We start from the raw sequence: 15,745 nt of genomic DNA, 5'->3' as shown, positions 1-15,745 counted from the left end.
GCTGTGAGCACCACACCAACCACATATCCTCATATCCTGCAGGCACAGTACTCGCCATACCAGTACTCTGCCAGTACACCACCATGTATCCCACCACAACTGGCTGTGAGCACCACGCCAACCACATATCCTCATATCCTGCAGGCACAGTACTTCGCCATACCAGTACTCTGCCAGTACACCACCATGTATCCCACCACAACTGGCTGTGAGCACCCACCAACCACATATCCTCATATCCTGCAGGCACAGTACTCGCCATACCAGTACTCTGCCAGTACACCACCATGTATCCCACCACAACTGGCTGTGAGCACCACGCCAACCACATATCCTCATATCCTGCAGGCACAGTACTCGCCATACCAGTACTCTGCCAGTACACCACCATGTATCCCACCACAACTGGCTGTGAGCACCACGCCAACCACATATCCTCATATCCTGCAGGCACAGTACTCGCCATACCAGTACTCTGCCAGTACACCACCATGTATCCCACCACAACTGGCTGTGAGCACCACGCCAACCACATATCCTCATATCCTGCAGGCGCAGTACTCGCTATACCAGTACTCAGCCAGCTTTTACCAATGTATATGAGGAAAAGTTTAAAAAAGATGCACTAACCCAGACATTCATCACAGAATGCCAAGGGCTGACCTGGTTGACCTGTCCAGACATCCCCTGAACAGTCTGTTCACCTACAACAGCATCTTTGCTGTGACAAATAGGCACTGATGGGAACAGCAACAGAATTATTTCATTGACCTTGAATAACAGGCCAAGCAAGAAGTCTCAATGCTTCTCTAGTCCAGAAGGGTCAGGATTCAACCAGAGAGGAATTTACTTCAAGCCATCTCCCAAGTGGCCAAAACTATAGGGTAGGGAACATGAGACAACACACTCATTTTATCCGTGAGAAAGAGTGTCAGACAGCACAAACCAAGGCATGAATATGCAAGACAAAATGGACATTTAAGGTACATAGGACTCTTGTCTTTGATGGTAAATGCCATTGGTTTTATTTTCTATCTCAAGTTCAAGGCTTTTGCCAGATGGGAGAACTAGGGCTCTGAGGAGTTACAGGGTCAGTACTTCTGCATGAAGAATGAAGCAAGTGAATACTGTTCTTTATTTTTCTTCCATAATCCCAATATTCCATGCAAGGACTTTGTAAGGAAATTTGTGGGAAAAGCACATAAAGAGTAATCCCCCAAAAGGTCAGAACAGCTCATGCTCATACAGACCCTGAAGCAAATGTATCGAAGAAAGCCTACGCAAGTCTATCAAATGTGGCAGGTCTAGATTTCTACAGATTCTGAAAATGAAGAAAGTCTCAGGGCCCCCTTTCATTATATATTTTTTTTTTTTACTATGAACTTTTTTCAGTAAAATATGTTCATTTCAGAGACTAGCAGTTAGTCTACTCACGCCCATAATGACTATGATTTTGACAAGTTCATCAAGATCATTATCCAGATCAAATTTACATCATTTTTTGTCATGATACTTACTAAGCTGCCTATAGGAAACTGCACACTCTCCACTGCACCATTAATGGATGCCAATGTCAACAAAAAAGACTGGATCTTCTGTTGAAGCTTTGTATACTTTTGCCACCCTTAAAGAGGTGAAAGACAAGGATGTAACGATGAAACCAGTCCTCATCTCATCCATCAAAGGATTATCGGTTGGTCTCCAAGAAGGGGAGCCCATCACAGGAAACATTAAGGTTTTGAAAGGGTCCAGTGGAGGAGACGACCTGGACTAAGAGATACCCAAGTCAGAATCCCCATAGCTGTTGATTAGGTTTTGCTATGTTTGTGACAGGATCATATATTTTGTTATTGTACAGTTGAAAGCTAGCAACCTTACATTAACTTGCACCTTCGACAGCTTAGCCATTGGCAACCATCCAATATTGAACAGGCTCATATAGTATTCCACTCAGAAGACGTTCAAATCATATTTAATCAGTAACATGATGTCTAAAATATGGTTAAAAACAATTATTATGATAATATCAACTGTATAAAGTAGTTAATTCAAGTAAATGTATCACATACTCAGGGATAAATCTACCCCCGCGTCCCGCGTCTCTGACGCAACAAATTCTGACAGGACTCATATTTTTTTTACATGTGCGTCCTCTTTGACGCAAGCTTTTGATGAAACACTAATGTTTATTTTTGTGGAGAGGCAATATCAAAGTATACATGGCTAAATCTTAGATTAACTTCCATTCTCAAATAATTGACGTGAGCTAATAAGTACACATTATAAGCTTTAGTCAGTAGCTGAACAACTGTTAAATCTATCTGCATGTAATTTGAAAGTGAAAGTGGCATTTGACAGGTTAAAGTTCTGCTGAGATAGAATGTCATTCTGGAAAAGTCCTGGAAAAGTAATCATATAAATGAATCATTTCATTTATAATTATGATGACATTTATGATATAATTCGTTCAATGTTAATAGTTAAAGTAAGACAGTTACTATTTGTGTTCATACTTGTTAAAGTGGCTTCCAGTTGGCATATTTCTTTTGATGTAATTTGTTTTTGAATCACTGAACAGAGTGAAGAAATAAAACGTAACTTTGGTTGGAATTGTAGAACTTCATTCACAAAATATTACAGTGAAATTACATTGGTCTGGCTAGTAACTTTTTTATTTTTCTAGTAAAAGAAAACATTTGCTTGTCAAAGGTCATGTAGAGCCCTGCTGTTATTTTTATAATATAGCAGTTGACATGCCGCCCAGATAGATACTGTCAGAAAACACAAAGTTAGGACATTTCAGTCAGGTTGGCCTGATACTCATCGGTTATGGCTGACTTATAACAGGGAAGGTGATTTAATATTTTGTACTATTTAATAACTATGTACTGAAAATGGTATGACACAAGATGCTAAATGCAGAAATTTTTAAAATATAACTTTGACCAGACATCTCATCATAATGATAATAAACTGTCCGTTCAGGCTCCAAAACTTTGTGATGATTTCCAGGTTGCAACTGCACGTATGTATGAAAAACAAGACAAAGCAGCTGTCGCCTTGATGAAATCTGTTCTTTGGTTAGCTTGTGAAATCATCCCACTGACTAAGATTAAACGTTTTGTTGACTTTTTATAAAAATATGAAAAGACATTGAAATTCTCAAGGAAGGTAAAATCAACTATGATTCTCCAACCACTGCCAGTGATCTGTTAACATCTGTGTTTGATGTGATAGGGTATGAACTACAAGTTAAAATGGAAGAGTCTCCATTTGTTACGATTTAGGTACTACCAGCTCTGTTCTGTGAAATATCCCAGACCGGTCAGACTCACCTGTGCAACCTATAGTAACAATAAACCAGTTTGAATAATATTGGTGGCATTAAGTTTTGTTAGGGACTCATAAAAGTTCTGAGGGACTCATAGTTATTCAGCTCAGTGAGTCCCGGGACTCAGGCAGTTGAATTTGTAGATTTATCACTGCATACTGAATGATTATTCTACTGGATGAATTTCAAGAGGTAAATGGTCTAAGTCATCTCATCAAAAGAATATGATGCATTCTGAAAGATAGGATATGAAGATTGCTGTGAACTATTTAGGGGTGTACTACAGGCAGAACCTGCCTTTCCTCCAACCTATTCTAGCAGTGATGTAAGAGAAGTAGAGTATTCATAAGAATAATCAATCAGTAGTTATCATTGGTTACAATTCTAAGAATACCACCTCTATCCCATCAGTAGTGCTCCCTCTCACCTCCCTAATCACCTGTCTCTTGTTGATGTATGTTGGAAAGAAGTGAGGTTTTAATAGTTTTTTTCAAGGACGCAAACTGAGAGGAAAACTAGTTATGATAAACTGACTGTGAATAGGAGGTCTGTTGAAGATCTGAATGTTTGGTTATAGTGTGAGTGCAGCCAAAATAGAATATATATATGGCAATAGAGTTAGTATTCTTAGAATTATTTACAATGATAAATTTTGGTGGATTTCTTGCCTCAATCTTGCCATAGACTATGGAAAGCAAACTTTTCTAAATGAACAAAATAAGAATGACTTTTTCTTCACAGTGGACGTTTACTCTTGATTCTCTGATACAACTGACATTGATTTGGGTAATACATCTTGAGATTTCTGCAGCACTAGTTTTATCATTGTATTATCATGTGATGATTATTTGCTTCAACTTTCCGTACAAATTTATTTTAAGGTATTCCGGACAAAGCTGGTGAATGCCCGGTATTGTGACCAATTCCCCATTGTGCGGTGGCGTGATGGACAGGTTGTGCATGTACAAGTGACACCAGATGTTCACAGACATTATGAACAAAGAATGGAGGTGGAACTACAAAAGATCCAACAGAGGTAAGATAAAATTTAGTTTGAAAAGTTTGTGTTCTAAATATAATGGCATACATAATAAGAGAGTGAGAATCATACCTATTTGGCCAGATGCTGGTATGATGAACATTCACTCCAGCAGATGTGTGCAGCTTCAGCAAACATATTTTAGGATGATTTGCTAGACACATATTGTTACTAACTGAAAGCAAGTAAGGGGATGCTGAGTATCTCCAGTTTTCTGTCTGTCTTACTTTTCAACATACTGCCATGAAGTTGGACACAAATATTACGATAATTCAATATATTTGCATTATTTTCTAAAAATGGTCTTTAGCAGAGTTCTCAGTGTCATGTGCACCAAATATTGTTAAAAACAACTTTACTTAAAGGCACAAGTTATTTTTACTCACAAAGTTTGGTGCTCTTGGATTTGAGTGCTGCATTTGACATAGTGGACCACGCGAAGCTGCTTCACACGCAGGAACAACAGGCTGGAATCTGAGGTCCTGCATTATCATAGTTCTATCATATTTGATTGATAGAAGTCAGGCAGTGTTGGTGGTAGAAAACGCTCTAGCAAGGCTGTCCTTGAAAATGATCATAGATAGAAAGATCAATATTTGCTCTGCTCAAGTTTTCTATACTTGTGAAAGACCTAGGCATCAGGATTGATTCAGGTCTCTCCATAGAAGCGTAAGTTGACTGACTCTAAAACTCCTGGCTCTGTACATGATTGGAAACAAATGAAAGAAAATTCTACAGAAAGGTGACTTGTCTCACCTGCAGTAAGATTGCTGCGATTGACTGCTTGCAGGTATCAACAAAGCTCAGCTCCAGCTGTTCGCATTGTTTCTTACCAAGTCAGATCACATACCGTATATGACCTGTCTATAAGCCGAATTTTGAGGACCAAAAAAAGCAGTCTGTAGAAGGGGGTCGTCTTATCCATGGGTTACGCTTTCGTCAAACTTTTTTCCAGGGGTAAGAAAACAACATCGTATCACTTCGCGTGAACGAACAACAGAAGACGACTTTGTCAGTAGAGACGTCAAATTTGCAATTAAACATCACTAGACAAGATTATCTACCTTTTAAGTTATAAGTTGTTTTTGCTGGGCATTGTATTATTTGCAGGGATTAAGATTACCGTGTGTATCTGAGCCGAAAATAGGAATCAGCTGTGCACACGTTTCCCGGTGAACAAGTTCAAACATGCACAATAATATAACGGGACAAATTCTGACGCAGTCATCAGTAAAATATAATACAGAATACTATTATTTAACCCAAACATATAATCAACACTAAGGTTATACGGACCCTCATGAACGTGGTAAGCAGAAGTTGTACTCACATGGAATGGGGTAAAATACGGAGGCCATTTAAATTCACACATTTTTACCGATGTTACTGTAAACTAGCAGTCAATGGAAAACGAGGCAGTAATCAGTTTGTGATTGTTGAATGGGGTAAAATAAGCAAGCCAGTTTGTTGCTACAATAAATATGTTATTTAGAGAAGCAAAATATATTATGCATTTTCTGTCAACTACACTTCGTTTCGATCCGTGAGTAGACACAATATATATGACTGTGAATTCTTTGAATAATGTGGACCAAAGTTATAATTATTGGTAACTGCCAGTTGTCTGTGGTCTGTGTTTGCCGCGATTAGGACCCCATCGCGGGGGATCGACTTATGCACGAAACATACCATTTTGACACTGATTTTAAGGGTCAAGTTTGGGGGTCGTCTTATCCATGGGGTCGTCTTATAGACGGTCATATATGGTAACTCCTGTTCTCAAATCTCAGCAGTGACTTCCTATTGCATCATTAATTGACTCTAATGTCCCCTGTCTCTACAAGTGTTCACACAATCTTGCATCAGCTTATCTCACTGATCTCATCACAGAATACTCTCCAACAAGAACTCTTCAATTCCAGAACCAGCTCTTGTTAAGAGTCCCCAAGATACACTTAGCTTCATTTGGTAAGCGATTATTCATGTGTGGAGCTTGAGTCTCTTGAATTCTCCACCTGTCAACATTTAACTTTCAGATTCGCTGACAGCATTCAAATCCCGCTTAAAAACTCATCTTTTCACCAGGAATGATTACTGACCCTTCTAAACCCACCATGAACATTTTGTATATATCCTCTCAGTTTTTTGTAGCACCTTTCATTACAAATGTCCATTGTTATTATTATTAAACAGCAAACAGACTCTGTGTTAAACTTTTACTGCCCCAAATCAGAGATCATTAGTCTGTATATGGTCTCTGCCCAAATGAAATGTTATGACAGAGAAAGCTATGGTAGCAATCAACAGTCCATCAAAAAAGCACACCTGGCATAAGCTAATGTGTGTGAACCTCCCATCCTGCACATCACTCCGATGGAAACATATCAACTAAACAACTCTTGTTCCGTATACCGCCAGAATCTGTGCTCAGTCCAGTTCTTTTTACTCTGTACATCTCCCCACTTGTTGACATCTTACAATCTTGGATTCCATTTATGTGCAGATGATGCACAAGTATATCGATACCGCTATCCACGTGGTTCAGGACTGTAAATCACAGCAAAAGATGGATGATGACTCATTATCTCAAATTGAATGAGGATAGAAGCAAACTTCTGATAATATGTCCTAAATATATCAGCTACACACATCCAGTCCCCCAGTTTCAGATCAACAACTGTGTGGTCCCTCCAACATCAACTGCATGCATCTTGGACTCACAGCTCAACCTTGAAGAGCATGTCAATACTGTATATGTTACAGGGAATGTGTGAAACCAGGGATTTCACGTAATCCCTGAAAGATTCAGTGATTTCGTGAAATCACTGTGACCCCCAGGGATTTCATGTATTCCCTAAAATTTCAAGGGATTTCATGAAATTACTGATTTTCATGGTGTTCCATTACACACATTCCCTGTTAGGATATTAGTGAATGTGTGAAGTTAATGTTTGTAGCTTAAAACTTTACTGTTGAGTCTCATTTCATCGCTTAGGTCTTAGGACTTAAGAATTTTGACTATTTACTGATAACACTAAGTCAAGCTAAGAGAGGGAAATCACCGATAATATTCCAGTTGATGTTTTAACAAATGACATCTGTATAGATTATCTTCATAAACTGTTTTCTACATGTTATGAGACTGGTCATGTACCCTCCAACTGGGCCCAGGGCCCTACACCTAAGTCTGTACCTGACAAACCGAGAGACCCAGTGTCTTATCGCGGCATTACCTTAGTGCATCTAATTGTTATGATTAATAATTTGTCGTTGGGTGTTGACATAACAATACCAACATTGTGTATCAATATTCCTTTTGTAGTTTCAAAAGTTACAGAGGTTGTTTTTAGTGATTTCGTATATAAATGGAAACAGCACCTTTTACAAGTTGGTAGTTTAACTGGTAAGGGAGGTAATAAGTTACACACGTACTGTACTTTAAATTTGGATTTTTGCAGTGATTTTTATGTTAATTGTAATGTCTCTCTCCATGAGAAAAGCACTAGATTTGTTTAGATGTGCAGTAGCACCGCTTAGAATCGAAACTGTAAAGATTTTATTGAAGATGAGTGTCATGTTTTATTGCATTGTCCTTTGTATGCTGATGAGCGATTGCAACTTTTATCTAAATGTACAAGTCTTTTAGATGTTTTTTTAAAAATCTGGGTATGTTTAAAAAGTTAGTTTTCTTCTAGCTTGTCCAGGTGTATCGTTTTTATCTGTCAAAACCTGCCTTAATATTCTTAAAAAGCGTACTGCAAATTTGTATATATCTTCTTAATGTAACTTGTACCCTTATTATTGCATTTTTAATATTCATATATTATACTCTGTATATTGTGGCACAAATGTCTCTCATAATTCCATACGGAATGGCTCAACATTTTACAGTGATATAGTATCATTCGTTTTCTTTATTGAAAATAGACGTTTAAGTTTAAACAGACTAGGCCATTCATAGAAATAACTTGGAATATACATCATCTCGCTGTTGAAGAAGAGCTTTGGGATATGGGTTTGCGAAGGAAAAGATATTTTTCAAAACACATATTTCATGTTTGTCCTCAGCGTCTTCTTTCTACGAATAATGTGAATATGAATAACCCTAAATAAACATGAAGCAAAGCACTTTCCATGAAATTTGATGTCTCTTATCATGTGTGGCACATGCACTTTGTGCAGAATGAACTTACTCGCTTTTTGCATGCTTTTTGACACCTGAAGTTCACAACCTGATATTGAACATTAAGAATGGTTGTTTATTCTCAACCCTTTGAATGTTGTGGAAAACATGTTAATTTCAACCTATACTGCAAGTACATCATGCCACGGGTTACAGAAAATCAGTGTCTCCTTGCCGTGGGTATGCAGGAGACTGGCATGGGCCCAAATGAAGTGGCCAGACATTTTGGTTTCCATCGAAACACAATCTCATCTGTATGGAGACCTTCTCAACATAATGGGAACATAACAGATTTACCATGGACCGGCCATCCATGTGAGATGTCACATCAGCAAGACAACCACATTCAGCTGAACCATCTAAGGAATCAACTGCCAGTTTGATTGCTCTCACCATTCCTGGCTTACAGCCAATCAGTACCAGGACTTTACACAACCATCGTCTTGTCTGGTGCAGACAGCATCTATGGTACAGGAGACAAGATTGGGATGGTGTTTTGTTCACTGACGAGTCGACATTTAATCTGGACAGCTCCGATGGTAGGGCAAGGGTGTACCGAAGGCAAGGTGAATGGTTTGCTGACGCATGCTTTGTTCAAAGTCAACAGTTTGGTGGCGGAAGCGTTATGGTATTGGGAGGCAACACATATGATTGTCAGACACATCTTGTCATTGTCAATGGCAATCTGACAGGTCTGCGTTAAAGGGAAGCCATATGTGGCCATTTATTCAAGGACAGAGACGTCTGTCCACATGACAGATTTCCTGAGACAGCAGAACATTCCGGGATTCCCTTGGCCAGCTGTTTCTCCGGACCTGCAGGCTTGGGATGAAATGGAGGGAGATTTACGTCAAGCCCAGAATCAGCCATTGACGCTTGCTAAATTGTGACAAGCATTTGTTCAGACATGGATCAACATTCCCCAAGTTTTCTTCAATCGCTTAGTGTCATCTATGCATCATCATTGTTAAGCCTGCATCAATGGCAATGGTGGACACACTCATGATCGTTCACAACCAGAGAGTTTTTGTTAATTATTACTGAGGTTGTTTTTTAAGCAACCCATCACTATTTGAGACCCTGATCTAAAGTTAATTTCAGCAATCAAAGCCAGCCTAGTTTTGAACTGTCCATATCATGGTGGTTCTCATCCTACAGACCAGGGTAATCTGTGGCCCAAAATCCCACCACGGGATAAGAAAGGATAAGTATAAAAATTGAAAATTTGAACTATGAATTGTCTATTTATAATTCTTACCCTGTCACATGATGGATTCCCTCTGTACTAACCCCACCATGCAGATTTCTGGGTTGGTTATGGCTTCTTGATAATGTCAGTTGGGAATCATGTGGTCAACCAGCCATTGCATGAGCCTACAGTGACTGCCTATAACCTTAGATGGAGCTGGGGTGTATCCGGACAAGGTGTTACAAGAGTCTGAAAAATTTGTTTCAGGTCATTCCATTGCAGGATCTTGAAAACTGGAGAAAGTGCTTAATGTTAGTTGAGATAAGTATTATTAATATAGTTAAAATTTTCAAATATTACTTCTACTTTGCTATTTTTTTAGAATTGACTGGCTGAAGCAAGGGAGCAGGGAGCTGTTTGGAACTGTTCTGGAGGATAACATCTATATTCTGTTGGACTGCTCAGCATCCATGCAGAATAGCATACATTTTGTGCAGGAGAAGCTGTTCATGTTGATGAAGGTGGGTGAAGGACAGAAAGAAATGATTCAGTGTAACATGAATTGAAATTATAAACATGATGATTGTGTCACAGTGAGGTATTTTAATTTATGAAAGCAAAATATAAACACTTACCTATCCTGAAGAGGTACACTGTGACTTACCGCATGGCATGATTTCTGGGCAGATCAGCTGCAGTAGGGTTGAATGGTGATATAGCATAGCATTACACTAACCCTTTAAGATGTCAGTCAATGCTGTCAGGAAATGCGTCAGGAAATGTCGGAAGAAGATTGGTTGTTGATGGAATAGCTATGACTTAGTGTTAAAATTTCTTTTGATTTTCTGTATGTATTCTGTGAATCCACTGGAATAAGGCTACCATAATCCAGAGGTAAGTTTACTAACAATTACTAACAATACATGTAATTGTTCCTTTTTGTATGGAACAATATGATCTGTCAACCTGCGACCTCTGGTTTCCTTGCTACAGCAACTAAATGGAAGCCAGATGCAAATATTTTTTTTACAATAAATTACTACCAACAAATGTTTATGAATAATGTCAGTGACCTTGTTTGAGGAATGTATCAATCAATATCCTCACAAAGGAACAGTACCCCACATATCACATACTGTACAAAGAATCATTTTCCATGTGTGTTTGTAACAATCAGATATTTTATGATTGTGTATGAAGTGTTCTGGGATATTATGACCTATGTGCATTTTGAACTGATCCTCTATGTTTATTTCAGGTGTTTCACATTGGTGTCACATTGGCACACACGAAAACTACGTTTTTAAAGACATACACTGTATTTGACATATTTAGAGCCCCCTCTCTAATAAACACCCCTATTGGAAATAGTGCTATCAGGAGCATTCAGAGTTGCAATAACACGTCTTGTTTACTGAAGGTATCCTGGAATTTCTTCATAAACACTGACAATGAAAAGTTTACTTGGGATGCCAGTATGTTGATAGCATTGTTGGTAAGTGGCATTTGCCAATAAAAACCAATGTTACATCATTTAGATATTGACCAATCAAATGTATCATAATAAACACACCTACTCAAACATGGACGACAGACAGGCCATGCACACATAAAGGTAAGGGGGCATAACTCCGCTATGCTTAACACTAGATCATTGTAACTCAGATCACTGGGAGAGAATTTGCTGTGGATAAGGACACTGTATTTTCATTCATGACGTTTGGTTCATGGTGAACCAAACAATTCCAATACAAAAATACCCACTGTAACCGTATACGTTTTGGTAGTGTCACAACTTATAAGAAATGATGATGTCTCATTACATGAGAAAATATGTAATAGTGATTTTGATGGCTCTATACAATATGTAAATTAGTTCTTAGATTCTCATATTCTCCTGTTTGAGTAGATGTATTTTGACTAGTGTTGCACCATTATTAACAGAGTACTAGTCATTTCTTCAAATGTAAGGAAATTACTAAAAAAAAACACCATATTAGTTGATGTTAAAGCTGTTTTATGTATTTTGCGACGTCGAGAAAAGATGACATTGGTATGTTGATTAGTATATATTGTACCTCATTTATATCAATTGTATAACAGTTCTCGTGTCTATGTCAGAATTTAACCCTTTTTCGACAGAAAATAAAATGACTGATTGTACCATTGAAATAATGTCCTGAATAGATAAACAATTAAACGGGTTGACTGTGAATCTTAATGGTACAACTTGTGCACCTGTTTGACATCTTAATGTGACATAAATGAAAAAGAATATTTCACAACACCTGAATATATTATTTAGGATAAGACTTTTCTTTGTTTATGATTATGTGGCTATTTCTTCTTAAGTATACAAACAAAGATGCAAAAAGATAGCTCTTTTGTATGGAACTGTCAGGATAATAGTGTAAGGTTTGTCCAAATTAAGACATGACATTGTTTATTCATTTTTTTACAGTTTTTGTAGAAATATAGTTACAGTATATATCCTGTCATCACAATATGTTTTAATCAAATATGAATTGATTACATTATCCAAAAGAACGATAGTGAATCGTAGAAGGTTTGTGACAAACGCGCACCTGGTCAATCATTATACATCACTATTTTGCCAATAAAATGAAAGGAAAAAAATCCCAAACAATTCCTTTAATATATGTGTGCATATACATTTCATAAACTATATAAATCATTTTCATTAATATGGTCAGCTTTACTTATAAGGTTAAGTTAATCGCTTGGTGTTCATTAACCTGTTCATATAAAACTGTAATATTTGTCCCAATATCGAATATTGCAGAGCATAGGAACTAAAGTACATGTTGCAGTTATGCCTACGTTTAGGTGAGGTGAGGTGAAATTGGGTTTAACGTCGTGCTTGAGAATATTTCGCTCATATGACAACGTGCATGCGTGTGTATGTGTATGTGCGGCTGCTTGTACTAGCCCAGACTTAAGCTGGTTTTATAGTGCTAGCCCACTGAGATACCATGCCGCAGTGACGCATGAATACCCCACTCAGACACATTATACTGACTCCGAACCAACCAGTCCTTGTTGTACCCATTAATGCCAAGCGCCAGGCAGGGACCAACAAGTACCATATTTTAACGTCTTTTGGTATTGAAGCGGTCGGGGACCTTCCGCTCTCCGGGCGGACGCTCTAACCACTACAACAGGGAGGCGGTCAGCTTCATGGGTTATATATGCCACTTTTAGAGATGAAGCTAGACCAAGATATTTTTATGCATTATGCTCTCAGGGCCATTCTCAAACTTTAAGAAGATCTTACTCCGGTGTAGATGTCGGCTCAGGCATAGGTGTCAGCTCAGTGGCTTGCTTGTGTATTCTCAAAGAGATGTCTTGATAATCAGAAGTGACATCATACAAATTTGAAGTGGGGTCACAGCAACTGGGTATGACAGCATATTAGTTAGGGACTAATGTACAATGTGAATGACCCCCTTAAAATTAAATACAATTCGGTAAAGTGACCCCCCCACCTGCATGTCACATACAAAATCAATTACCCCCTTCTCCCATAAGTTTTTAGTATATTTTTTATATATCTTTATAATTACGTACAAATTTGTGGACACCCCTACCCACCCAGTTCATGTGAACAAAATTGATGACCCCACTACCTCCCCAGAAAAAAATGAGTAAAACAGCCCCCCCCCCCAGCCAAAATTATGAACAGTCCATTATATCGCATATAAGCTCAATGTCACAGCTTTCAGGTTATTTGCTTCTTTACTTTATCTGATTATTCTTCATTTACTCTTCGACTGTCAGCTATCTTGGATTTATAAATGCCAGATCCAACCATAATAAATTAACCTGGTGTATTCTGGTTATGTTGTAATGGAAGTGGTGTATTTGAAGGAAATATCAAACAATAGTTTCATTGTTTGTGTCACGATGTTGCTGAAGTATTACCAATGTGACAATTGAGTCAGAATATGGAAGAATGTAACACCTTGGTTGCTGTCAACAAATACTGACAGACTAAAATTCAATTTGTTGCATAAACAATCATGTCAAGTTCAGTAACTAGTCCCTGAAGTCAATACTCTGTCCAGCCAATATCTGAGAGAGATTTAGACTAGACACTGATTTAGAAGCAGTGTCTCAAATTTTGGATAATTTGAACCGAATTCAGATTGCAAAGATGCATCAAATTTGATAGCAAGCCAGGTTTTAACTACATATGATGACTTTCAAGACTCTAAGATTGCTATGAAGTATCCAAGTAGATGGTAACTGATTGATACAAAAGTTTGGAGCTGGCATGTCAGAGGGGGGCCAAACATGGTGATGTTTAACTTGTTAAGTCAAATTTGAAAACAAATTCAAAGCATTTTAAGTGTATAAAATATTCTTATGAAATCTTTTTTAGGAGCAACTGAGGCACAAAAAGAAATTGAATCTGGTGAGCTTCAACAGCAAATGCTTATGTTGGCGAGACCGTCTGGTGGAAGTAAATGAGCGTAGCTTACAAAGTGCCTGGGCCTGGGTGCAGGGTCTCAGTTGCTGGGGCTCCACTAATACCTATGCAGCCATCACCCATGCCATGAATGATCTGGATACACAGGCAATGTATCTGCTGACAGATGGCAGACCAGATCAGGTAAAGCAAGTATTTTGCTGAATGTTTTTATCAACATAGTATACTTTTATCATGTCAGTGCAAGATCAAGTGCTGGTATCTCTTCAAATACATCTGACATAATTCTAATGAAAACTCAACCTCTAATGTCAGTACCAGACTGACTGTTTAAACCTAATTAGATGTATATTTTTAACAGAAGTCCTCTACAGTGTCAACTATACATAACCAGTTGAGATGCTAATAGCGTCTCCCTTCCTGAACCTCTGTGCTTTTGCAAACAGGACATCTTTACTTCTTTCTTGTGTGAGCAATTGTCAGCGTAAATGGTTTTTTTTAAATAAGTGATTATTTTGAGTTGTCATAGCATGATAGTTGGTTATTTACACACTGAAACACGCTGATAATGCTTCTCACCTTTGAGGAAATCTGAAGAGTTTCTGTTCACCTTATAGTTTCTTAGGTGGTAACATGTGGAATATAATGCGTCTCTGAACAGCATGTGGGCATTTGACCCACATGTTACCTGCAGGAAGTACTGATGCCATGCCTCTATTTTCCATTAGTCCACATCAGAGGGTACACAAAGTACATGATCTAGACAACCAGCTCTCAGACTTTTTGTGGAAGCCTTGTTGGCTGAGTGGGTTAGATCGCTGTCTGACTTTGTATAAGGTGCTGGCGATAAGGTGCCTCATCAATCTGAGAGTGTGGATTTGAATCCTGGATGGGACTTTAATTACTCCCCGAAATACTAGAATTTACTTTACTGAGATAGTTATTCCCAAATGTAACATATGGTGTCTCTACATAACCAAGTATTGGGTGGGGTGGGGTGTTGGGTTGTAAATAAATGACAGCAAGGAGGAATTCTTTTGACAATCTATATTTTTTTGGGGGGTGATTGCAGTCAGAAGTACAGAATCTATGGCAATGATGTAATAGTGATCGTATTGTAAGCAATGATAACTATTGTATTAACTTTTCTACATAATGCCAACTCTTTTCTACATCTGCAGCCACCAAAGTCCATACTAGCCCAAGTACAGATGAAGCATAGAGTGCCTATTCACACGATCTCCTTCAACTGTAATGACACTGAAGCAAACCGCTTCCTGTATGAATTAGCTCGTACCACCACTGGACGATACCACTATTTCTCTCAGAAGGGTGTAGATCCAGATCAACCTGAGGCTTGGGAGGTCAGTATCTATAATCATAGCTTATCTTTTCACAAATATTGTTCTTTTAATAAATGTTGTAAAACACCTACAATGTGCTAGAAGCAAGACAGGAAGGTATGTATAGCTTTCAATCAGTCTTTGTTCATGGTACAGAGTAGATGACAGGGTAATAGTACACAGGATATCTGTAAAGTTCTGAGCCTAACA

General features: G+C 38.2%; 1 protein-coding gene across 1 annotated transcript in view; it reads left to right on the top strand.

The window, feature by feature from the left end:
* LOC124254061 (von Willebrand factor A domain-containing protein 3B-like) overlaps positions 1 to 15,745 on the top strand; it is a 53,077-nt gene that overhangs the window by 1,873 nt on the left and 35,459 nt on the right. The window contains exons 2-5 of the mRNA XM_046687913.1: positions 4,213 to 4,367; positions 10,125 to 10,263; positions 14,145 to 14,375; positions 15,374 to 15,556. Coding sequence (XP_046543869.1) covers positions 4,213 to 4,367; positions 10,125 to 10,263; positions 14,145 to 14,375; positions 15,374 to 15,556 — 708 coding nt within the window. The remainder of the gene's footprint in view (positions 1 to 4,212; positions 4,368 to 10,124; positions 10,264 to 14,144; positions 14,376 to 15,373; positions 15,557 to 15,745) is intronic.

Source organism: Haliotis rubra, unplaced genomic scaffold (genome assembly GCF_003918875.1).
Source record: "Haliotis rubra isolate DU_JTF1 unplaced genomic scaffold, ASM391887v1 Scf561, whole genome shotgun sequence".
Classification (NCBI taxonomy): Eukaryota; Metazoa; Mollusca; class Gastropoda; order Lepetellida; family Haliotidae; genus Haliotis; species Haliotis rubra.
This window is presented reverse-complemented; position numbering and strand designations above follow the sequence as displayed.